Here is a 25,986-nt window from a genome sequence, read left to right as displayed (position 1 = left end):
TTACTGTTTTTCAATACTTGATTTTGACAAAGAAGCATACAATCAAACAAAGCTATTGGACAGCAATGAAAACAGAACTAGAATTAAATACAGAAAACATTTAAGAACATAGAATTAATTATATTCCCCCGACAGTATAAAGTGTGGGCTTGATTTTGTATCATAACCTGCATAAGTCTGCATTCCTTGAAAATGTGAGAGGCAAGCTGAGCTAAGAAATCATACATAGGGGAAGCATCGATAATGTTACAATCTATATATGTTATGTTACGTGTATTGCGATAAAGGTCTGCATATGTTTACATATTCCATAATTTTAACAGTTTAACTTATTGGTTAGCTCAAACTTGTAGTGTTCCCTTTATGTGTTCAACTTGTGAGGTGACATTAATAGTGATACTCAATGGCCCAGATTGATGTGCTAAAGTGTGCTAAGTAACTCCTTGACACAAATGTTTATTTTCACCTGGGAACGCCATAATCAGTCTTTCTCAGAACATTCAATATAACACATGCGTCACTTTCCCTTTGGCCACCGGGGGGCGCTGTTTCTCTTAAAGGCAGAATTTGGTCAGCACCAGTGGCAGCACAGAGCTCAGAAGAAACACTCGGACCGTTTGACTACCAGAGTTCAGCAGTACGGTAGTTTGAGCTCCCGTTTTCATAGTAGTTGGAGCAACCGTTGTCATAGTAGTTGGAGCTCCCGTTGTCATGGTAGTTGGAGCCCCTGTTGTCATGGTAGTTGGAGCTCCCGTTGTCATGGTAGTTGGAGCTCCCGTTGTCATGGTAGTTGGAGCTCCCGTTGTCATGGTAGTTGGAGCTCCCGTTGTCATGGTAGTTGGAGCTCCCGTTGTCATGGTAGTTGCAGCATCCGTTGTCATGGTAGTTTGAGCTCCCGTTGTCATAGTAGTTTGAGCTCCTGTTGTCATAGTAGTTGGAGCAACCGTTGTCATAGTAGTTGGAGCTCCCGTTGTCATGGTAGTTGGAGCTCCCGTTGTCATGGTAGTTGGAGCACTTGTTGTCATTGTAGCTTGAGCTCTCGTAGTCATGATAGTAGGAGAACCCGTTGTCATGGTAGTAGGAGCTGTTGTCATAGTAGTTTGAGCTCCCGTTGTCATGGTTGTTGGAGCTCCCGTTGTCATGGTAGTTGGAGCTCCCGTTGTCATGGTAGTTGGAGCTGTTGTTGTCATGGTAGTTGGAGCTCCCATTGTCATGGTAGTTGGAGCTCCCGTTGTCATGGTAGTTGGAGCTCCCGTTGTCATGGTAGTTGGAACTCCCGTTGCCATGGTAGTAGGAGCTCCTGTTGTTGTAAGGGCCACAGTGGTGTTCGTGTCTATTTCCTGCAAATCCAAATAGAAAATGGAAAGTTGGTAACTTATTCAAAGGAGCCAAAGTTATCATAGAAATGAAAAGTGATCATTTTCTAAATATAGCAAATAAAGTATACATTTACAAAGACCATTTGTAAAAACAAATACCCGCTCCCCTTTTATCCCCTTTAGTTTTCCGATTTTTAATTTGACATGATTCTAACTTGAAATGTGTTCCTATTTCATTAATTAAGGATTAGAAATGACATATGGTAAATCCATAATATTCAAGTCAATATTAAGTGCATATTAAAAAGATCTTCTTTATTCCACCGTTGGACTAGTGAATGGCATTGAAGAACCAGACTTGGTATCATTGGTAACAACACAAATAAATAACCTTTATTTCCTCATCTGGTTTTACCATCTGCATGCCATCTCATCTCATCACCCACAATGCAACAATAAAAGCTTTAATTTGGGTGTGACTTAACTTTGTTCTTCTCTTTACAATATCATATACATATGAAATCAGAAAAGTATTCCTGAATTGTGAATACGTGAACACAGCCACTGGACTATTGGACAAGTTATTCTAAATATCCCAGAGTTTTAGCAGAAACCGAACCAAGAAAAACACTGCTTACCTCGCTTGATTCCATCAACGCAACCATTCCTAGAATTAGAGCCACAGTCCTCATCATTTTGGGAATGAGGGGAAGGTAGAAATTGGCAGCTGCTACTAAAACCACAGTTTGACCTCTCAGATGGTAGAAGCTCTCAGACTCAGCAAATGTAGAATATGGTATTTATACGAAATAACGCAGTGGGTGTCAACTTATGATGGGCTTGGTCCAGTAAGTTGTTTACGTGTGTGTGTGTGTGTGTGTGTGTGTGTGTACAGATTGTATTACATGACTACACAGTTAATGTATTGAGCGCTAGATGAAGACTGTGTAAGCTCATTGGCTTATAGCTGGCGATCCCAACCTTCTTTGGAAAAACAAACACTGTACATTACCCTTCAGTGCATCTGCTTTCCACTGCGATGTTAGAGAAGCTGTGAGGAACAAAAGGTGCACTAAACCAAAACGGGGCGCTTTAGGGGCACAAATACAACCACACCTTGTCTTTTCATCTTTTCGAGGAACACGTGGTTCAGCGATTAACCCAGGGGGGTGAGGCTCAAAGGACTGGCCATCTGGGACGCCATCGCTGCTGCCGGCACAGAGAGTGCGTGCTCGCACGTCCCCAGCATCGGACTATACTAATATTTGCTGTCATGAATGGGCCTATGCTGGGTAGTTTCCATCAGGTAACGCTAGCTAGCCTGGTACGGAGAGGAGCTCAGGACTGTTGAGGTTAAGCTTCAGGTAATGCACAGTTGTCCAAGGGCTGATGTCTGATGATGACATTCTGAGATGCGTTTTGCATCCGGCTGCTGTCAGAGGAGGGGCACGAGAGGAATAGTTGAGCGACACAAACACAAATTATGTTTTTGAAGACCCGGGTACCACTACTGTGGCATTGGGTACCGTCGTTGTAGACCCGTGTACCACCACTATAGACCAGGGTACCATCACAGTAAACCTGGGTACCACTGCTGTAGACCCGGGAACCACTATACTGTAGACCAGGGTACGGTCGCTGTAGACCCGGTTACCACTACTGTAGACCAGGGTACGGTCGCTGTAGACCCGGGAACCACTATACTGTAGACCAGGGTACGGTCGCTGTAGACCCGGGAACCACTATACTGTAGACCAGGGTACGGTCGCTGTAGACCCGGTTACCACTACTGTAGACCAGGGTACGGTCGCTGTAGACCCGGGAACCACTATACTGTAGACCAGGGTACGGTCGCTGTAGACCCGGTTACCACTACTGTAGACCAGGGTACGGTCGCTGTAGACCCGGTTACCACTACTGTAGACCAGGGTACCATCACAGTAAACCTGGGTACCACTGCTGTAGACCCGGGAACCACTATACTGTAGACCAGGGTACCGTTGCTGTAGACCAGAGTACCGTCACTGTAGACCCGGTTACCACTACTGTAGACCAGGGTACGGTCGCTGTAGACCCGGTTACCACTACTGTAGACCAGGGTACGGTCGCTGTAGACCCGGTTACCACTACTGTAGACCAGGGTACGGTCGCTGTAGACCCGGTTACCACTACTGTAGACCAGGGTACGGTCGCTGTAGACCCGGTTACCACTACTGTAGACCAGGGTACGGTCGCTGTAGACCAGGGTACCGTCGCTGTGGACCCGGTTACCACTACTGTAGACCAGGGTACCGTTGCTGTAGACCAGAGTACCGTCACTGTAGACCCGGTTACCACTACTGTAGACCAGGGTACGGTCGCTGTGGACCCGGTTACCACTACTGTAGACCAGGGTACGGTCGCTGTAGACCCGGTTACCACTACTGTAGACCAGGGTACGGTCGCTGTAGACCAGGGTACCGTCACTGTGGACCAGGGTACGGTCGCTGTAGACCAGGGTACCGTCACTGTGGACCAGGGTACGGTCGCTGTATGTATACACCTCTGCTGCCCTTTTTTGTACATTTTAGTAATACAAGTTTTAAATCGTTTGTTATCATGGACCTTGTTTTTTTGTTTAGAAATATAAATGCTGAATGCGCAGGAGACACTGCTTTGGATTATTTGTAGGCGATCAACAGCCCGACGGTTATAGAGGCGAGCAGTTGAGTCCTTGGTGGTTATATGTCGCGGGCATGGGCCCGGTGGTGCATTTAGGAGTGCACTGTGCAGGCGACTGGCTCAGCGGTGAAGACGGGAGGGTTCAATGTTTGTCTCGCTGATGTAACACCCTGAAAAAGGGAGAAGATAATAATCACTCTCGACACGGTGCTCTCTCTGTCGTTGCATCGACAAGAATGCATTACTATTTCCAAGGTATTTACATAGGTACAATGTTCTACAAAATAAAAGTATCAAAGGCAGAAAATATACAATTTCTTCACATTCAAATATTAACTCACAGTCTGGTTGTCTTCTTTACTTTAAAATGTTCTTACTTATTAAGCAAACTCAAACAAATTAATATGAGCGCAAGTAGTGATTGACGGGGTCCAAGCTAAATGAAAAGTCTAGAACACTGTATGAAAATATATATGGAGATATGTGAATATGACATATTCATGAAGGAAAGATGTTCCCCTTCATGCCATACTGTGCCTCGGCTTTCAGGTGAGTGGGCTGCAGAGCTATGGCCGAATGTCAAGTTCAGCTTGATCATAATGCTCTGATCGGGATTCTAACTCTCAACGTAAGGTTCACCATCACAAGGCATTATCGCATTGAGTTACTGAAAAACTTGAAATGTAGCCTCATTCACATGGTGAAAATGTCTATGTGAATTAAGGGCTATCTTAAAAAGCATATACCTGAAAACTCATTTTCTGGGGAAATTAAACATTTGCAGTCAAGAACACTGACGGAAGAAATAGAAATAGGAAAAATGGTTAAGGAGAATTTCCCCTTAATGCCATACTATGTCTTGGCAGTCAGATTCTTGGAAACTCATGAGCCGGAATGTTGATTGTCTGTAGCAATGGCGGAATGTCATGTTCAGCTTGTTCATAATTCTCTAATCGGGATTCGAACTCTAAACCTAAGAAGAACAAGGCATAATCGCGTTCAGCCACTGACATTCCTGAACGACATGAAGCCTCATTCAGATGGTGAAAATGACCATTGATAAGCACAAAACATCAAGAAAACTCCAAGCACACATTTCTCAAGAGAATTAAGGGCTTTCTTAAAAGAGTACAGATCTGTGTTAATGGTATCCACCTATAGTCGTAGATACAATGACAAAATTCAAGTGTTTTTCGACTTACGGTAGGCCTATAGGATGCAATATGACTTTTACAAAATTTTGGAGGAAAATGAACGGTATAGAAACAATAGGGGACAAAGCAGCTTCGCTGCTCGGACACCTAAATATCAGGCCAGAGCATTGAGGTGGGAGGGACGGCGGGCCGGTAACTCACCTGAGATGGTGGGACTGCAGGCCGGTAAATCACCTGAGATGGGCGGGGCTGCAGGCTTGTAACGCACCTGTCAAATGAAGATCAGCTTGTATGTAGTTTTGCGGTATTTGATTAAGAAGGTTTTTCCGAATCAAAAGAAGGATTATACGAAATACTTATCTTTAACGTTAGCCTATACGCTATCAAAATCAAATATGCTAAAGGTGAACAAATACGGACGAGCGGCATGCGTGGTGGCTTTGATGTCGTTGAAAACTTTATTGATCAACTTGAACATCGGATATGACAAAATAATTAAAAACGATCTGATATAACGATATCTCATTGTAATCTTGATGTGGCGTGGTCCGATGTCGATGAAAAACAAAAAAAATATCTACTCCAATTGGGACAAATATAACTTTTAACATCGTTGCCAGACTTTTTCATCCCACAACGGAAAGCCTGGAACGGGATCCTGCATGGACCTATAAAAGAAGGATCCTCCACATGAGCATGAGAGGGGGCGGGACTTTCAGCTACACTATTGGGTTTTTAGATTGGAGCCGAGAGGGAGGGACTTTTGATAGATGGACTTCCGTTTCCGACAGAGAGCCGTCTTTGATGATAACAAGATATATGACAAATTCTGTATGTTACAGAAGTAGAACATGGCACAACTCACAGCAATTATTCTTGTCATGTTCCTATCTTTTCCGCTTCGAGGACTGTTCACTGAAGTACACAGCTCTTTGAAGTAAGAGACGGAAACCTTTTGGTAGGTCGAGATGAAGAGCGAATGGGCCGAAAATACAAATAAATAGCATGAATCAAAGTTATGTCGTTTCTTCAATTTATTTTATCTCATTATTAATGTATCACAATTTGTTCCGTGTGTTCGTTCGCGATAGTTCACCCGCTCATAAAATGCTGTTTCTGTTTGGGAAAATCATTAATTTCCCAAATAAAATTTCAAATAGCCTATATTCAAATTTTTCCCCATTACTATGTCTTTACGCAGACATAGGCAAACAAAACAGTGGTCAGTGGTGTCTATATATTCCATTGCATATAAACCCCATGTATGGTATTATCATGAAGAGCTGGGGATTCTCTGTGTTGGACTCTTGTTTTGTAAAGCTGTGTACTGTCATCCTTTCACCACAAAACGGCGCCATTGCAAAAACTTCATAGCTCACCGGGGTCGATGAGGCTAAACATGATCAGCCTGGAGATGGAAGCTTTTCATTCGTCGACCCTGGATAAAAGTAGGAGCCGAAGTTTCCATCGTGGAATACATCGGCAAGGAAAATAAGATTTGTTTTAGCTCAGAATATTGACTGTTGTTAACCACAGTGGTTCGTCTTCCATGCACCACTGCTGCGGCCAGCTCTCACCTGGGTGGGATGGACTGGTTACAGCAGCAAGGGATTCATCGTTTGGAATGGGATAGCCTACTTATGTTCTGATTTACAATGTGAATGTGAACGACAGTAATGCTATATCGGAAGATACGCGCATCTATTATCAGATCGGCCTGGTGGTCAGAGAGGGGTTCCAAGTACGTTTTAAACACACGTGTGCTGAGGCGGCGACCACAGAAGAGGACCACCCCCCCTTATTAAAGACCAATTAAAAGGAAGCCCGCACCCCTTGCTATTTTGCATCGTAAACAAAGGCTGGAAGTAAAAGATCCATTATCAAACTGACGGTCCCACACCCATCTCTCTCAAACCCCCAACCCCCTATTAACACATGGACCATGCAACCCATGGTGGCACAACAAATCTCTTGGCTTAGTGGTTCAACAGGTTTAGAAACTAGCTAGCTACTTAGTGACTAATGATCTATAATGTTGTTGCAAGCTTTTCACCACAGCCACAGAGTATTTAACAAGGGAGTGCTGATTTTCGCAGTCCTTTCACTTTGGATTACTAACCAAAGCCAAATGATGACATTTATAATATTAATCCCTCACCCCGTGGATTGAATCATTTATGGTGAAATGGCATTAGACTACTCTTTTTAGGGTGCTCAATAGGTTCACTTAGTTTCACTTCTGTGAAGGTAGATGTAGATTTGCATTTTGTTTGCTTTTAGTCATCAGGATTAAATCGTATGGCATTAAAATGCCATGCTGAGCAAATGAGTAGGCCTGTCTAATCTGTCCTCTGATTAGCTCATTTAAAGCATGTATTTCACATACCCTTGTTCATCATAACAACTGGTAAGATGATGTAACGGCCTAAATGACAAGTAAATTTAGAGAGGTCAAAGTCAAGTAAGGATTATGTAGGCCAGTGTGTTCACCATAACAACTGGTAAGATGTAACGACCTAAATGACAAGTATAATGAGAGAGGTCAAAGTCAAGTAAGGATTATGTAGGCCAGTGTAGCCTGGATTTTCGATGTTTTTCGTTAGTTTTAGATTTTATTTCCCAGGAAGGCACTGGTCGGGTTGGGGACAGGCGTCGCGGTGTGTTAAAGCTCTCAACCTCTTAATGGAATGGTCTGACCCAGACCATTGCATTAAGAGTTGGGGTTATGGGGGTGGCACAACACATCTCGTAAGACATGACATTGGAACATTATTTCATTGCTTTGCACGTTCTGTTCAATCTTTTTTATTTTTTTATTTTCCATGCCACAATCGATAAAAAAAAACGTTTCCTTTATCATGTGTCACATTAAACCAAACTAACATATGGTAACAAAATATTATAAAAATACAAAGTTTGTGCCGTCCAGACCTCTCATGAGAGACGTCTTGTGTTTTAGTGGAGTGGTGTCTTGATCGGAATAGAAAGGAAAAACAAAAATCAGTGTGTACCTGATCGCTCAATGAAAAGGGCTGCAATATGCAACATATGTGGTGCGTTCAGAGCCGCTGGCCGTGATCAATCGACGCCAGGTCAAGTCAGTTATCAAAATAAATTATAAAAGATCTACCAGTGGTGAACAATTCACAGTGATGGTTGTGACAATGCTATACAACAGAGAATAAACATATTGCACCTTGCAGAATTCAGTGGGTGGTTGCTCTTTTTAGTGAGGGAGAGCAGGTTATTGTCTTAAATAAAAACATTAAAAAACCGTGTTCATACCAACGTCAATGTGAAATAAAGCTTTAACTAAACAAGCTTAAAACTATAATGCACCTATATAAAGGAATGTAAAAAACAAACCATGAAAAAATAAATCATTAAAAATACGGGAGAAAAAGTCTGTGGTGAAAAAAAAGAAAAGGTACACAAAATGTCCTCAACAGTGGTTTATAAAACAACACAAACATCTGTCTGGAATAGGTGGGTGCGTCGGGTGGAAGGCAGAGCGGGAGGTCATGTCGTAGTGTTATCGTTACATTTTACAACGTCGTCTCTGGCTGTACGACCCCAGTCGTCCACCACCAGCCGGACAAGGCACTAGCACGGTGAGCTGTCTCCGGCAACCCTTGGAACCGTAAGTAGAAGCGGGCAAACCTATTTTTCAGGGAGCTCATGGAGTCCTCTGGCGGGTGTGAAAAGTGGCACCCGGCCGCCAGAGAAAATACAGTTGTGTCAGTTTCTAAAAGAGGAGACGGCTCGGCCACAGCATTCGTTTACTGCCGTCGGGTTTTCTTTTTTTTTTTTTCATTTCCCACCACCACCACCACTACCGCCGCCACCCACACACACAAACACACACAACTCGCCGTGCACATCAGGTGCAGCTGGGATACGGGGGAGCCGTCGCCATGGAAACGGACGGGGCCCAACACTGCTGCCGAACAACACTGGGAATCTGGATGTGTTTATACTTCGGGGAGCAGGAAGTGGAGGAGGAAAAAAAAAAAACGAGCAATTGCCCGCTTTTGAAACCGTGGAAGCAATTTGAGCAGATCAGCTGCAGATGGCAACCAGTTTCACTCCGGGGTTGTTTCCACGGCGATGCGAATATATAGGGCCTTTGGGGGGGGGGGGGGGGGTTCGTAGACATGCTCAGCAGTTCGTCATCGACGTCTCAGCAGCATGTGGAGCTCTGGGTGAGGAGGGGCGATACGCCAGACCCCATGGGTGCTGTATTAGCATCCAATTAAAGCACACTAAATAGAACGGGGGGGGGGCTTTGAGTAGTGGCTACCTTTAGACCTGAGTTTAATTATACAGTTGTCATACAATAGGACACAGCAAAAAAACTATATTTTTAAACAGGGTGTGGTACTATGGTTGGTTAAACAAACTACACTAAAATATATATAAAAAAAGATGAAAAAAAAAAAAGGAATATCGCGAAAAAGCTGTGTCATAAATAAAAGCTACAGCACGTTTCAATGGCATCATATTCAAGTAATTTGTTCAAGTCCCTGCAACTTTGTGGTTCATGTAAACATTGGAGTCAATAACACAGACACAGAACCAACAGTTCATAAGAAGGCAGCAGCAATTCATATGTACACACCCCAGAACCAAATGTCCAGGTCCCCAGGAACAGCTTTAGAACCAATGTCAATAAGAAGCCATAGAACCAATGTCCATCAGTAGCTATAGAACCACACGGCCATGTCCCCTGGAACAGCTATAGAACCAATGTCCATCAGTAGCTATAGAACCAATGTCCATCAGTAGTTATAGAACCAATATCAATCAGTAGCCATAGAGCCAATGTACATCAGTAGCTATAGATCCAATGTCTAGGTCCCCATTAGTAGCCAATCCCAACCTGCCATTACAGCGAATGTCTTTTGAGTGTTTCTGGTGATATTTAACTGCAAGGTCCTGGAAGATGCGGGCGGTGGCTGACCGTACAGGCTGTCCTTTGGATGCAACAGGGAATGGGCAGAGGAAGAGGGGGCTGCAGAAGAGATTAGATCCCAGAGAGATTCACCAAGCCGTGATGGAACACCACACGCTGGTAACTGAGGAAGGACCTTTACTGCTGCACCATCTGAGGGCTGGTGCAGCCAATCACAATCGCCCTCTAGAGCTCCACCTCTATAGCTCCTTCCCTATAGCTCCACCTCTATAGCTCCATCTAAGCCGAGTGGCATTTCATTCACGTCGACAGACCGGCGCATAAAGGAATTCTGTAATTCAATTAAATGGCATAGCTTCTTTGTTCCCTGGCCAGGCGGCTACGGGCTCCTTTAAAGCATATAGATATTTGTGGAGGGTTGAAAAGAAATGCGTTATTTACTGGCCTGTTTCTCCTCTCCTTATTGGTTAATGCATTTTGGATTTTAATATCAGATTTAAAGCAGCGAGATAACCGTACATAGTCTAGATCATTCCACGTGTCCTCTTCCATCGGGCTCGGAGGTCCCGCCCCGCTCACAGTGATAACAGACGGTCCGGCGGCCCACCCGCCCCCGGGGCCTCCGTGGGAGTCGCTGTGGCGTCGGAGCGCGCCCGTCGGCCCGCCGCTCACGTCAGCGTGATGACCTCCACCGGATCCATGTTGCCACGGGAACGCTGCTTGCGTTTGAGCCGTCGCTTGGAGAGGGAGGAGGACGAGGACGAGGAGGAGGTGGAGGAGGAGGAGGAGGAGTCGGGCCAGGCGCCGCCCGGCACGCTGCTGACGGAGAGGGCGAGGAGGTCGGCCAGGGGCGTGATGGGGGGCGGGAGCTGCGTGGGGTACATGGGGGCGCACTCCTGCCCGGTGGCCGGGTCCCTCTCCGTCTCCTGGCGTCACCTGTCGAAGCAGCCGGCCGTGAAGCCGTGGTGGGCGCCCAGGTAGCCCCCGCTGTACGCCATGGTGAGGCAGTGCCGGGGCTCCGCCGCCAACGCCATCTGCATGGAGATGGGCCCCTGGAGCGGCAGGGGCCGGGGCCCCGGCTGCAGGCCCGAGCCCAGGCCGGGGTAGGAGGGGAAGGCGCCGCCGGGGGTCATGGAGGGGGCGGCGGCCAGCAGGCCCATGCGGTGGCCCTGGAGGAAGTCCTGGGAGACGCTGACCACGGGGCCCAGCGCGCGCGCGTCGGCGATCATCTGCAGCTGGGACAGCGAGGGCGAGTGCTGGGACAGGTGGGGGAAGCCCTCGGGCTGGTAGAGCATGGGCTGGGGCGTGGACGAGGACGAGGCGGGCCGCTGGAGGGCGGAGACGGGGGACAGGTGGGCGGGCTGGGGCTGGAGCTGCAGCGAGCCCAGGCGCTGTGGGGCCGTGGACTTGGTCTTGTTGGCCTCCTTGACGTCGTTGTCGTGGGCCCTGCGGTGCGCGACGCGGGGAGAGGTCGTTAGAACAGAGGCACAAAACAACGACCAAGGCCTCTGTCTGGGACCCAACACAGCGGAGCCCAGGAACAAGAATGGGTTTGAAACCTGAACGCAGGCAACAATGACACCTCAGAGACGGCAGGTTGAGTCAAAGGGGTTTCCACGGGGGCGTTGTCACCATGAAAGGGGCTCTCTAGGCACACATTTAAAGGACAGTGTGGTGGCAAGAGCTAACCTTTAAGTGCTCTGAGTGCAAGGCGACATAAGGAGCCCAAAGGGAGAAGGAAGAGGGGGGGGACTCATGACGACGGCTAGGTGTGCAGAGTGGGCAGACTACCATGGCAACAGCTTGGATGAATGCATTAATGAGCATTAATGAGCATTAATGAGCACACAGATGATGCCCTATCAACCTCCTCCTCCTACATATACTTACAAATTCAAATGCACCACGATTACCGGCGCGGACGTAGTAGTCCATTGTGTGCGGAGAACAGAACCACTAAATGGCTGCGGATTGATGTCACATGGATGGACTTACAGTCTACACTATCCATTGTTGTGCAGCCCAATAAACCATCACAACACGTACACAACACGTACACATGTTATCTTAGAAGAAGTAAGCGAAGGAAAGAGGAGAGCTGGTCGTGGTGTGAGTGAGTGAATGAGTGTCCGTGCGGGTGTGCATGTGTGTGAGAGTGAGTCAGTGTGTGTGAGTGTGTGAGAGTTACCGTGCGTGTGTGCGTGTGAGCTGAGTGAGTGCGTGCGTGTCAGTGAGTGTGCGTGCGTCTCCCTTACAGCAGCATGAGCTCGATGCACTGCGTGAGGTGGTCCCAGCTGTAGCCCGTCAGCAGGTGCAGGGCCGTGTTCCAGTTGGGGGAGATCTGCAGACAGATACGAGACGCAGCCACGCAGGCCGCTGCCACCTGGGACGGACGGAAGCTCAGGAAGGCGTGGTCTGGGGGAGGAGGAGGAGGAGGAGGAGGAGGAGGGGGAGGAGACAGAGGAGGAGGAGGAGGAGGGGGAGGAGGAGGAGGAGGAGGAGGAGGAGGAGACAGAGGAGGAGGGGGAGGAGGAGGAGGAGGAGGAGGAGACAGAGGAGGAGGAGGAGGAGACAGAGGAGGAGGAGGAGGAGACAGAGGAGGAGGAGGAGGAGGAGGAGGAGGAGGGGGAGGGGGAGGAGGAGGAGGGGGAGGGGGAGGAGGAGGAGGAGGAGGAGGGGGAGGAGGAGGGGGAGGAGACAGAGGAGGAGGGGGAGGAGACAGAGGAGGAGGAGGAGGAGGAGGAGGAGGGGGAGGGGGAGGAGGAGGAGGAGGGGGAGGAGACGGAGGAGGAGGGGGAGGAGACGGAGGAGGAGGAGGAGGGCAGAGTTTCCTTAGGAACAGCTCCAATGACAGACTCACACGATGATATAGAAGAGAGCAACGGTGAAACACATGAGACACACTGCTGATTCAAAGTGTGACCTGATGCTACTCTCGGACTTCAACGGGATTATTTTAATGACTGTTGGATACCGTTTAGCACAACCACTGGATGAAGTGAAAAGCAAAAGGGTTTCAACGCTTTTGAAGTCTACACCAGCATTTAGCTTTGATTTGGTTATCGAAAAAATAAGGCGCAACGACACTCTTAGATGTTGAAAGCCAAAGGCTTTAGATTTTCTATCCTCCATGTTAAATTCTCAGCCCCCATACTGTGAATGAACTCCTGGAGCGCCGGCCAGCAGCAGAGAGCTCCAGGATGTCCCCCCCCCTGCTCACCTTGCAGCGACACCTCCAGGAAGTAGTGTGTGTACTTGTCCATGAAGGCCTTGGTCTTGGAGAGCGAGGAGAGGGGCCAGCCGTTGTACAGGTCGCCCTCCTGCACCGAGGCGTGGAGGTAGTAGTCAATAAAGTGGGCCGGCGTGGGCATGCACAGGTTCCAGCCGAAGGTCTCGAGCAGCAGCAGCTCCATCTTGATGAGGTCCTTCTTGTTGAGCACCAGGTTCAGGCTGCACATGAAGCCCAGCGAGTTCAGCTGCTCCAGCTTGGGCACGCGGTCCTCCTTCTCCTCAAATTTACCTGGAGAGACACAGGTATATAAATGGTAAATGGACTGTAGATATGTATAGATATCTATCTATCTATCTATAGCGCTTTTCTTCCCAGAGGCCACTCAAAGCTCTGTACATTATTGCCGAACACTCACCCATTCATGCACACACTCACAGCGGTGTCAACCATGCAAGCTCGTGGGGAGCAGTTAGGGTGAGGTGTCTCGCTCAGGGACACCTCGACACTCCGGGGATCGAACCAGCAACCTTCCGGTTACCAGCCAACCCGCTCTACCTCCCCCACCCAGTACAAAGAGCGGGAAGGTAAAGGCCAGCTCGAATCAGTTAACATGATACGCGTTTTCCAAATGATCCCATTCCCTAAACGGAGGAATCCAAGCTCAGACAAGCAAGTGAAAATCAGGCTCAATATACGGATCGTCAATCTCTGGTGAGCAGATTGACAAGAACAGCAATTAATCTACATTTCTGGAGTGGCGGACTTGGGGTAATTACTGCGGTGGCATCCTGGCTGGCTCCATCTGTAACGGAGCGACTTTAAACATTGATCAATACAGGAAGGTCAGTGAAACCTTAGGGCTGGTTAGCGGGCCCTTTGTGCTGTGTGCTGTTGGATACCCAGGCTATTAGTATGATGGTGTGTGTGAGCTGTATTCTCAAGGTTAAAGCGTGGGCTTCCCCGGCCAGCTGTATGTTGATAGTATACCTACCCTTAGATTAGGAAAACATAACCATAGGCTTGTAGCCTAAACCGTGGCTCCGCGTGCTGTGAAGCCGGGAAAATTATGATTCATTTCCAGCGCTTTCTGCGCGCAGTGCTTCATTACCACACCCGGCGGATCCTTTGATCCAAAGCGCTTTCCAATAAACAACTCTACGTGCTTTACCGTTGTAGTTTAAACAACAAAGAGTTAGGGTTAGGGTTAGGCAGGGCTCGGACCCAGGGCTCCAGCGTACAGGCAGTCTGCCTCCCTTCACCAACGACGCATGTTGAACCCAGCCCAAAGAGCACAACATGTGCTTCTGGGTCTCTCTGGAATCGGCCGCAGTGCCATCGGTCACTGCTTCCTGCCTCGACAATTAAGTAGATGTTTACACACACCATCTGGTCATGGAACCACCGGGCCTGGAGCCCCGCGTCCTAGCTAGCAACGGCTCACAGGGCAGTGGGGGGGGGGGGGGGGGGGGGGGGGGGGCACTTGACTGTCGCACACAACTGCTCCCGACGGCCCTCAAAACAAAGCCAATCAACCTGATCCCCCCCCCCCCCCCCCCCCCCCCCACCCCCCCCGATGAACGGCCGCGCAGCGCTCTCTCGTTCTCGGGGGCGCCACCCCTCCCCGCTCCCGAAGACATTCTCCGTTTCCATGGCAACAGCCCCCGGGCCCCCAGCGGGCCCCGTGCAGCCAATGAAGGGCAGTGTTTCTGCCTGTAATCCCCGGGTCCCTGCCGCCCCCCCCCTATACTTTAAGATGGAGCGGGGGAGTCGGGTTACGCGGGCGCAGGCTCCCCCCCCCCCCCCCCCAGAACCCCCGCGCCCCCCCGCACTGAAAGCAGAGCTCAGCCCTGGGGTCGCGGGGGGCAGGTGACTGCATGGTGGAGCGGCTTCAGGTCCTCGGCGTACACGCTGCGCTGCACCTGACGGCTCCGGCCTGTTCTCTCAAGCAACGGCTGATTAAGAACATGCCAGACAGACACCACCGTAGAGGAAAGCACATCTCAGAGGGAAAGAGATCCCTGTTTCTTCCGTCATGGCTCACCCTTTCATATGCACACAATCAGCCGTTACCCTACTTTGAAATGTGCAAAGTATCAAGTAATCACGGGCCTATACACAACCGTGCCCTAGGGGAACAAATGCGCCACTCACAATCACTTAAGCAAATACGTGGACCGGCTTTGAGAGACCAACCACCAAAACAACACGACTGGGAGTGGGTTCTACTCCGAGACCGTGATAACATGTCATCCGAAGTGCAGAGGACTACACTGCTGACGGCCACAGCCTTAAAACCAGCTTTCACGAGCGGCCCTGTTGTAAACCTGCTGGGTTCTACCTTTGGCTTCTTGTCTCGTGCTCAGGATCTCACGCGTACCCATCGAGGCGGAGGGGGGAGGGGGTCCACCTCCAGCGTGACTTTTACTGCTGATAATTTGCTTTACCATAAAGCAGGAAGCGGGAGAGGGGGAGAGAGAGGGAGGGAGAGAGAGGGAGGGAGGGAGGGAGGGAGAGAGGGTGGGGGTGTCAGAGGCCCAAGCAGCCAGAGGGGCAATTAGCACACAGGCAGTAATGGTGTCTCCACACCAGAACAGGAAACCCTTGGACAGAAGAGGTAAAGAGGGATATTCCCCCCCACCCTGGGCTCTGTCCACACATGCCCCGTGTCCTCTAGGCCTGGGTCTGCCTGTAGACCACCAAGCTCACACAGAGACCCCCGTAAACCCAGCTCACCGCCGGCCCCCCGTCCCCGCGCTGCCCTTTGATCTGCAATGACGACTCCTCACTTTACTACCAGACCCTCGGGAGACAAAGCAGCGAGCAGATCCACTGATACCCCTCGAAGGCCACCCCTCAGAGGTGTGGCTGAGTGGTACGGCCCGCGGAGCTCTTCCCCAGAGCGGATCCCAGCGTTCCGGGTTCCTCTGCCCATCCCTGCGCCGGGGACGGGGGGTGCATTCCTCCGCCACCTGGAATGCAGGTCGCCAGACGCTCCGGAGAGCAGCCGGCGTGACGATAGGGGAGCGGCATGCTCCCCGAGATCAGGGTTCAGGAACGCCGCCTGCGTTCAGGAACGCCGCCTGCGTTCTCACGGCGGCTGCCTTCACATCGGCACACGAACGAGAGCCGGCCGCCGCTGGGTTCGGACGACAACGACGAGAGAGCGAGGAAACGAGAGAGGGAGGGAGGAGGTGGTTGAACCGTCAGGGCGGGGTCAGAGGTCGGGGGTCGCGGAGAGGTAAGAGTGGGACGGAGGGGCTCCCGCCCAGGTGTGCTGCTGCTGGCGGGGGGGAGGCGGGGGAGTAACCCGAGAGCAGCTCTCCCACGCGGGTTACTGTGTCAGCGGCTGTGTGTTCAGCGGGGCCGCTCGGTTCTGCTTAATCTCCCGCTGGCTCCGATATCAACAACAATAATGAAACCAGCCAGCAGCTTAAAAAACAATGCACGGCTCCAGCGTTCAGGGCACACGGCCCACAGCCCCCACCCATCAGCAGTCCTCCGTAATCCAAGCCCTACTTTTAGATCGGAGTATAAAAATAAAATCGTACGGACGGACGCTTTACTCCCCGCCTGAGAACCTCTTTTAATGTGGCGGCTCATCTCTGGTGTGTCTCTACTGGTGTCTCTACTGGTATGTCTCTACTGGTGTCTCTACTGGTGGCTCTACTGGTGTGTCTCTACTGGTGTGTCTCTACTGGTATGTCTCTACTGGTGTCTCTACTGGTGGCTCTCCACTGGTGTGTCTCTACTGGTGTGTCTCTACTGGTGCGTCTCTATGCACTGGTGTGTCTCTACTGGTGCGTCTACTCTCTACTGGTGCGTCTCTATGCACTGGTGTGTCTCTACTGGTGCGTCTCTACTGGTGTGTCTCTACTGGTGTGTCTCTATGCACTGGTGTGTCTCTACTGGTGTTTCTATGCACTGGTGTGTCTCTACTGGTGCGTCTCTACTGGTGCGTCTCTACTGGTGCGTCTCTACTGGTGCGTCTCTACTGGTGCGTCTCTATGCACTGGTGCGTCTCTACTGGTGCGTCTCTACTGGTGCGTCTCTACTGGTGCGTCTCTACTGGTGCGTCTCTACTGGTGCGTCTCTACTGGTGCGTCTCTACTGGTGTGTCTCTACTGGTGTGACATTGACCACAGCTCCCCTCCCCTCCCATCCCAGCCCCCCCCCGCGTTGTCACCCCCTGGCCCCCACGGCTCACACAATGCAGGCCCAGCCCGACCTCTGATCCCCAACGCCAACGCTTGGGTGACCGGGGGAGAATCTCAGGGACCCGACCCCCCTTAAGGGCTAGGGGGGGGGGGGGGTACGCTCTCTGCCAGCGCAGAGCCACGGGACTGCTTTGTGGAGTGACATGGACAAGGAATGTGTGTGTGTGTGTGTGTGTGTGTGTGTGTGTGTGTGTGTGTGTGTGTGTGTGTGTGTGTGTGTGTGTGTGTGTGTGTGTGTGTGTGTGTGTGTGTGTGTGTGTGTGTGTGTGTGTGTGTGTGTGTGTGTGTGTGTGTGTCCCTTCCTCCCTCCCATACAGGGCCTCAGGGAGCGACGGCCCCGCTCAACAGTAAACCGACAACACCAACAATAACCGTCCATACTATAACTAACACACTGAATGGGTTTTAATAAGCAGATAAATGGGTGATTTGGCAGCATCTGAAACTTGCATTAGTATGCCTAATTTGAAGCACGGACATGCATTACAGTAATTGCCAGACGAGATATAATTATTTTAATTAAGGGGGTCTTGCGTGGTAATTCCATCAGAATTACCATCGGACCATGTAATGGGGAAAGGGGGGGGGGGGGGGGGGCTCACAGTGGGGGGGGGGGGCGCCCGCTATACATCTACATTGACATCAGAGCGGCCTACAGAGCCCACTCATTCCTAATACGCCCCATCTCACTGCTCCGGTGCCCCCCCCCCGCCCCTCCTTCGACACTGTTTAACGTCAGCGTCCGACCTGCCTTTGAAGCCCCCCTCCCTTGCTCCCCGGCCCCCCAGGGACGTGGGCCTGCGTTTACCCCGTTCCTGGGGCTGTTATGACCCGGCAGCTACGGGTTGAGAGGCCGTGGAGGGCAGCGGCGGCAGGCCCACTGCGGCCCTCATGCTGCTGCAGCACTGGTCCCACTGGTAGCACTGGGACTACAGGTACACCTGGTACCCCTGGTCCCACTGGTCCCACTGGTACCCCTGGTAGCTCTGTCCAAGGCTGGGACTGGGAGACATCCACTTCCTGCTCTGTGTCCACTGGTCTACATCCCCTAGGGCTGGCTGAACAGAGAGCCTTCATGATAACGATCGCTGAGGGGAATTCTTCACATTATTGATTTCTTATGCATTCAAAATTCAAATTAACAGTCACACTGACTGCGTTACACAGACATATAAGGAAATATTTTGTTTGACTGGTGTTCCTTCCTTCCTTGTGCAATGACGATTAAGTTGAATCTAATCTAATCTAAAAAATATAAGGAAACTAGTTCTCGCTGACGTTCCAAACCTCATATTCGATCATTTGGAGTGCATATCTTCCAACCGTAATTCACTCTAACTATAAATCCGGGTGATAGTCTGTATCTCCACTTCATGACGAAACAATACAAGGCAAGGACAATAAAAATGGGATTGTCTCTGGCCCTCGCCCTTAAAAACAATTCTCTAGTAGCACAACAAGCGACCGCATCAGGAACAATCAGCGATGCGGAATGCCTCCGCGATCCTATAAGCAGATTCTGACGGTTGTCATGCCACTCGCAATGACATTTAGTAATCATTGCTTGCGGGGTTCAAACAACACACACACACACACACACACACAGACACAGACACAGACACAGACACACACACACACACACACACACACACACACACACCTCCCCCACCCGGCATGGGGCGAGCTGCTCCGCTAGTGTCGTGGGGCTTTTGTTTGAGCTTTGACTCGGAGAGCATATGGCAGGTGCCCCAGCCCTCAGGGCTCCTCCTCCTCCTGCTACGGGCCCCGGGGCCGAGGGGTCTGTGTGTGCGCGAGCTCTGTCCCGGCCGCCGCATCGTACTGGTCTGCAAAGAGACACTGAATGCTCTCTTTCCACCTTCCACTGTTTACTTCATACTTTGCACTCATTGATACATATGATGATAGTCTTGCACACGCACGTGCACGTGCACGGGCACACACACACGCACACACTTCTGTCCACCATTGGGATTTGATTCCACTTCCACGAAACGGAAGAAAGGTCCCCACGATAAACGAGCAGAGTAACCAGAGAACACGGCTTTAAACGGAGGTCTTCGCCGGCAGATACACGCCACAAGGTCGCGGCGTGGCCGACGTCCCGTGCGTCACCGCCTTGGGGCTGGCACCCGGCGCGGTGCCACCCCAGCTCGTCTACAGACCAGCCCGTCTACAACAGAGCAGCGAGCACCGGCCTCTGCTCCTCTCCATGGACCCAGGGAGAGAGAGAGAGGCTGATTACAGCGAGGAGAGGGGCTGGAGACGGACACAATGAGTCACACGGACCATGAGGTCACCGAGCGGGACAAATGGCGGCAGTGAGCGGCCCTCGGACTGCAGGGGACAGGGTGTCAGCGGGACTGATGGGCTCTCTATGCACCAGGGCCTCAATGGGACCACAACACAATGGAAAGTCAACATCCTGCCACGTCCATCCAACCCCATGCACGGTTTTGGAACAAACCAACAGATTACATTGTATTTCCAAGGACGTTCGGTACTGTTTCGGGAGGCCTGACGTCTCCAACACATGCTCGTACAGGCGCACATACACAAAACACACACGCACGCAACCACACACGCGTACAATCTCTCACAGAGAGCGAGCCCCCAGGGTTATAACAGTGACTGAAATATAATAATAGAGCTGGTGATTAATTGTCCGTGCTCGGAAGCTGGTGGAATTTTAAACAAAGACAATGCGTCTGTCAAAGAGCAGGCAGAGGGACCGGGGAGCTGGTTCAATAGGTAGGCTCCAAAGCACCTCAGGCCAGATGCAAACCAAAGACTACTTTGAATCCAGCAGCGCTTTCAAGCCTTCATCAATCATGACTCAGATACCCGGGAGTCATGGAGGATTCTGACATCGGAGCAACAGAGCGCTAGAGAGGGAGGGAGGGAGGGAGAGAGGGAGAGACAGAGAGACAGAGAGACAGAGAGACAGAGAGAGAGAGAGAGAGAGGAAGTGAGAGGAAGAGAGAGAGAGAGGAAGAGGAAGAGAGGAAGAGAGAGAGAGAGCGAGAGAAAGAGAGCAAGACCTAAAGAAAGCTACAATCACAGCTTAAAAAAAGAAGACTTCATTTATCAAAGGGTCTTCTGACCAGTTTGAGTTGATAATATTTCCCCCACTCAGCGAGCGGAATCTCAAAGCTATTCTCGGCGCTTCATGACGTTACTTTAAACCAGAGCCGCTTTCAAGCTCCGTTCAATTTTATTCAACCAGAGTCTCATCTGCACACAGCCGGCGTGTGTCCCAACACACACACACACACACACACACACACAGTCACACACACACACACACACACACACACACACACACACACACACACACTCCCCCCCCCCCCAGTCCAGACTCCCTCTCTGACGGCATCATTAGTCTAATTACCCATGATGCCGAGGGCTGCTTTAATGTATAGAAGCTTCAGACGGTAAATCATGGGGAGTCACTGCAACACTTGCAGCATCATTAGCAGAAGGCAGAAATAACAAACAACCTTGCCTTTCCTTTCATAAGTTAGTCTGTGTGTATGTGTGTTCATAAAGCTGAGAACACAACGGGGTCTTCCGCAAAACACTGTTACCTATTAACAAACCCCAGAAGAAGAGCCCCACTACCACAGCTGCTGAACACGGTGGCTGAGGCCTTGGACAACATCTCCCAGCAGGCAGACCGGCGACATGGAAGGAGCTCAGGAATGTCTTCCCCTTTTCCTGGACCTCTTTTTCTACCATGCAAACGAACACAGCACACCGTGCATCTATCTCTATGAAGACACAGAGACACTTGAAGTGATAAGCCCATTATAGTCCCGCCAAAGGCCAGCAGGGAAATAAATTGAGAGCCACATAGGATTTGTGCAGGAGAAATGAAGAAAGGCTGTTGTGCGTTCTTGTAGCCGCAGCAGTAACCCAGCCGCCCACCTTTGGAGTAGAGGACACTGAACGACAGGTAGTGGAGCCATGGAAGCTGTTACAAGTGTTTTATCAAAGGCAGGATCTAAGGTTTGGCATCAGCTGGTGCCAACGCAGGCGTCATACATAGAGAGGGCCAGCCCTACTCCCAGGGAAGGGCACGTGTACATGCAGACTTCTAGAGCTTTGCTTTGCTCGCCATAACCTCACCTCCAGCGGACAATTAAAAAGACATTATGGAAATGACAACCCCAGAATTGAGAAAGCAGGGGATTAGTGGAACGTCACTAATGGATGCTGATGAGCCTCACTGCTGAACGTACCAGCGCTTGCTAAACGTTGCCTTGCGTCCTGTTGGACTCACACCAACACCCTGTTGGTGTGCTCCAAACATCCCAACTGCTTCGAGCCTCTCTAACATTCACCTAAAACGGGTCACAGGACAGCTTCGAGAACCAGACTCTCTTCTTCAACGCCCGACCGGTCCACAACCAAGCGGCTGTTCCACCAAACGATCCCCAACCCTGCCAACAGCGGGGTTCAACTGGGACCCGTACTGGGAGGTACGCCCACCACACAAACCATCCCCCCCAAAAGCTGCCCGTCCACGGGGGTAGGGGTACAGAGCGACGGGGACGGGACTCACTGGCGAGGAGCAGGCAGGACAGGGCGATGACGTAGAGCTGCTTGATGGCCACGTCGTAGTGGTCCATGAACAGGTCCAGGAGGTAGACGGCCAGGTGCCGGGCGGTGGGGCACAGCTGGTAGCGGTTGCTCAGGATGGCCAGCAGGTCCGCAAAGTACCGCCGCATCCCGATCTGTGGCGAGAGCGCCCGGTACGCCGGTAGCTTCAGCTCCTGGAGGGGGGGGTTGGAGGGGCCCAGAGGTGAGGAGGGGGGGGTTGTTAAGGTCCATGCATGATAATAGTCAGAAGCGCTCATCTCCTGCTGTCCTGTTCTGATACAGAGAACCTGGGTTCGGGAATTTCACTTTTTTAAGGGGGAATATCGCCGTCGGGCAAATGACATTTAATTTGAGGTCGTACACATTGACGACCACATATTTCAAACTTAGTGCATGCAATTCCTTTATATTTTAATGACACGTAAAAACACTTAATCCGCGGTTGCCGGGAGATCGCCCGGAGATGCAGATCACTCTGAATACCATTTTGTCTCCCAATAAAGACTCCTCATCAAGCTTCAGCGCCCGTTCACTTCCCATTTCATTTTGTATCCATGCAATCATGACATGCTAATTAAGGTCCTTGCAGGGGTCTGCGATCAGCAAGCCAGCTAGGTGTGTGCGTGAGCGTGCGTGCATGTGAACGTTCATGTGTATGCGTGGGGGGAAATGGTTCCCTCATTGAGAGTTGGGAGCAGGAGATAGGATGAGGTTTCATCCAGAGCACATCTCCTATTCATGTTCAATTAGCTGGTAGTGTCTCACAGCAGGCCTGAAGACACCGGCAGGCATGGCCATTAAATCAACCCCCGTTTAGCCGGGAACTGAGGAGGACTCTCTGGCTGGTGGGCGAAAAACAACAAACTGACCCGTGTGTTGGGAATTTTACAAAGACCCAAATGGTAAGCAGCTTATGATCCACGAACAAACATGTTTATTAAACCATGTTATATTTTCTGGACTCTTTCCAGGACCGCGGGACGTTGGCTTTGAAAACAGATTGGGGATCGCTGATCAAACAGATTGGGGATCGCTGATCAAACAGATTGGGGATCGCTGATCAAACAGATTGGGGATCGCTGATCAAACAGATTGGGGATCGCTGATCAAACAGATTGGGATCGCTGATCTCTTTCGGATAACCATTCAGGGGTCAACATACAAGGTGACCCCCCACCCCCCGAATATCAGCACGATTGATAGACCGTGCTACAGGAACGCCCCGCTCTTAGGCAGGTTGGTTCTGCAAACAAATGATTGTTTGTTCATGTAAATCTCCACCGTTGGACCAACGAGTGATAACCAAGCTAACAAATACAGCATATTCAAATGAACCTAGCAGGTTGGGTCATTACTATTCACTTGAATTCATAATTAAGTCATAACACTTAACAAACCAAGCAGCCGTCCCATCTATCATATCAAATACAATCATCTGCAATTTGGGAACCTTGTAATCACACTAATTCTAGCGTGTGATTAATCTCGCGCTAAACATAGAATCCAACATCGGCTGATTAATCAATAGTATACCATTAACCCGCTACCCACTGAGAAAAGGTTCTGTCGACGAGCACGTTCAAACGGGAGGGTAAAGCGATCGCTCTGAGACCATTGTGATCGTCAGACCGGCACTTCAATGGAATCCAGATAAACACCCCCCCCCCCTCCCCGACCAACTCCTCCAAAAAGAGAACCCTTCCTGCTGTGCCTCCGCAGTGCTCTCTCCACCCTCCACCCCAGAGACCCATCACCCCCATCTGTCTGGGGGTTAAAGGAGGGCCTGGGGGGGGGGGGGGTAGCGAGGTGCCTTTGTGGAGACGCGCCGCTGTAATTAAGAATTCCACAGCTGCCTCTGCGGCCTGATTTGCATGTCTGATAATTTGCCACATGCCGCACGCCGCTGCTATCTCCCCATCAGGGCTTCATCGCCACGGCAGCCAGCGTCAGTATGGCCGGATGGCGTGTGGGTGGCGGCGGAGAAGCCACCACAGAGATGTTGAACATCGTGTGAAGATCTGACAGCGGCGTTGCCCTTTTTCAACAGCCCGCTATGTTTATTATCCCGTCATGTAACCTGGTGGTAAGTGTGCTTCAGCGGTACCTTGTCATAATTAGCATCTGAGGCTATAGGGCTCTACAAACAAAAGGGACTGTATTACATACGGCCTGTAAAGGTAAAGTACACACGCTCACTGAGTCAGACAACGTCAGCCTGGGCACGATGTCTATTAACCCAACCTGAACCAGTGTGCAGAAACAAGCAGTGGCCCTTCAAGAACATACCAGTGGTTAGATTAAATTAATGGGTCTTGGATGATGTGGAGAGAATTATGCCCCAAGGCTTTATGCTGTAGCCGTTAAATAAATGTACCAAGCAGTTTGCAATTGAATGGAAAATGGTTGGGATGTGCAGAAAGCACCGAAAGATAAAAGGCTGAATCATTTGTAAAAAGCTGTGGTGAACCTATGGTAGCTTAGAACATTATGTTTGGTGTGTTGGTGGGAGTGTGTTTTGGTAATAATTGCGGTTGCTTCCCTTTGAAGCACAATAATTCACCATTTCATGTGTGATGTACTACATTTCCGAGTTCTCATGTAACCCTACACAAGGGGCTTGTTTACACTTCGAACAAAACGGTTTCTTATCATGACATCACATAAATAAACACAGGCTGGGCCGTTCATAGCATTTCTGTTAGAAAACTGTTTGGACTGAGAGCGTTAAGACTCACCTTGATGCGGAGGGATTGATGGATATCGGCTGCGAGCTGTCCCTTCCACCATTGCAACTCCCTTTCCATCTCTCCCATCCAGAGAAAGCCCAAAGGATGAAGTTATTCCTGCTGAAATACAACGGTACATGTGTGTAAATACCCCAGCAGCTGACCGTCCACCCATACAATGGGCTACAATCCCAGTGGAAAGGTGGTTTAAGAAGTACAACCCAAAAACGTGTCCATACCAATGGATTACCATGATGGAAAAACACACATTGTTGTCAAGAGTTGAGCAACACTCCAATCCAAGATGTATTTTGTCCAAGTGGAGGATACAACATAAGTCCATGTTGTTGTTGTTTTTTATCAAAGTAGAAGCAGATGATTTCACCAAAAATAATTTAGAAGTCTTAGGATTCTTAGCATTTGATCAGAAAGTTTACATTTCCATACCCCTCCTCTGACCACTTCCACGGGCAGGGAGGACCTCAGCAGCCCGCTGATGTCTTATCCCTGGGTGGCCAGCGTGAAGGACCAGTACACCTTCTATACTGGTCCACCTTATACTGGTAAAGGACGAACCCACTATACTATATTTACCACACGCGTCTCATCCACTCGACCTCTAAGACGCTATAAGCCATGCCACACAACTTGCCATACTGGTAAAAACACTGCTCATAATAAGCTTCCCGGGGGTAAAAAAAAAACACCAGAAAACAGCTCATCGTACTAGGTTAATCCACACTGGTTTTCTCCCATCAACAATCAGCCTGGTAAACTTTTAGTCGCCATCGCGGCGTGCCACTCACCAGCCCGACGGGAAGCCCCAGACCCTTTGTCTCAGTCCCGCATCCCGGACGGGGGATTCCTCTCCGGGGAACTTGGTAATCTCCCCCGAAGGTCGGTTAAAACGTGGTTCGAATCCTCCGTCAGGCGGTCAGAACAACGCCACCTCCGTACCGACTAACGGGCGCTTTGCTCCGGTGTTTTCCTAAAGTGTTGACACTTTTCCCAGCGATCTTCCCGTCCGCCGCCTCGGCGCCGCGCTAACAAAGTACCGCCAGCTGCTGCCGCGAGGGAGGCTCGTGCGCTCGACGTGGAGAACGGTGGTGGTCACGGGAGTTGTAGTCCAACACAGGACGACAATATCC

The 25,986-nt window shown here is 50.2% G+C and overlaps 2 protein-coding genes across 3 annotated transcripts; both read right to left on the bottom strand.

The window, feature by feature from the left end:
* On the bottom strand, nt 1–10,930 carry LOC132465992 (probable serine/threonine-protein kinase clkA). The gene is made up of 4 exons (XM_060062959.1): nt 10,845–10,930; nt 3,318–3,826; nt 1,958–2,089; nt 1–1,340 (listed from the first exon to the last, which is right to left on the bottom strand). Exons 1-4 carry the CDS (start codon nt 10,928–10,930, stop codon nt 622–624), a joined length of 1,446 nt encoding a protein of 481 aa, XP_059918942.1. The 3' UTR covers nt 1–621.
* On the bottom strand, nt 7,924–25,908 carry ccnjl (cyclin J-like). 2 transcript variants are annotated; one of them, XM_060063268.1, is made up of 6 exons: nt 25,645–25,908; nt 24,848–24,958; nt 22,075–22,285; nt 13,267–13,566; nt 12,302–12,461; nt 7,924–11,492 (listed from the first exon to the last, which is right to left on the bottom strand). In XM_060063268.1, the coding sequence occupies exons 2-6, from the start codon at nt 24,923–24,925 to the stop codon at nt 10,979–10,981; spliced, it is 1,263 nt and encodes a 420-aa protein (XP_059919251.1). In that variant the 5' UTR covers nt 24,926–24,958; nt 25,645–25,908; the 3' UTR covers nt 7,924–10,978. The 2 variants fall into 2 exon arrangements, with proteins under 2 accessions (XP_059919251.1, XP_059919252.1); XM_060063269.1 differs by having other exon boundaries at nt 24,848–24,955.
* Between the last annotated feature and the right edge of the window lie 78 nt (nt 25,909–25,986).

This window comes from Gadus macrocephalus, chromosome 10, assembly GCF_031168955.1.
Source record: "Gadus macrocephalus chromosome 10, ASM3116895v1".
Lineage (NCBI taxonomy): Eukaryota > Metazoa > Chordata > Actinopteri > Gadiformes > Gadidae > Gadus > Gadus macrocephalus.
Note: the sequence above shows the minus strand (reverse complement) of the source record. Positions and strands in the feature narration are given on the sequence as shown.

Excerpts from the sequence above, each read along its gene's own strand:
- LOC132465992 (XM_060062959.1), bottom strand. The coding sequence starts at position 10,930 with ATGTACCCCACGCAGCTCCCGCCCCCCATCACGCCCCTGGCCGACCTC. Across the intron at positions 2,090-3,317 it reads TACTCTGGTCTACAGCAACG|AGCTTCTACCATCTGAGAGG; the intron begins GTACCCTGGTCT and ends GCTGAGTCTGAG. Across the intron at positions 1,341-1,957 it reads CGTTGATGGAATCAAGCGAG|GAAATAGACACGAACACCAC; the intron begins GTAAGCAGTGTT and ends TTGGATTTGCAG.
- ccnjl (XM_060063268.1), bottom strand. The coding sequence starts at position 24,925 with ATGGGAGAGATGGAAAGGGAGTTGCAATGGTGGAAGGGACAGCTCGCA. Across the intron at positions 22,286-24,847 it reads ATCAATCCCTCCGCATCAAG|GAGCTGAAGCTACCGGCGTA; the intron begins GTGAGTCTTAAC and ends CCCCCCCTCCAG. Across the intron at positions 12,462-13,266 it reads CCTGGAGGTGTCGCTGCAAG|ACCACGCCTTCCTGAGCTTC; the intron begins GTGAGCAGGGGG and ends CTCCTCCCCCAG.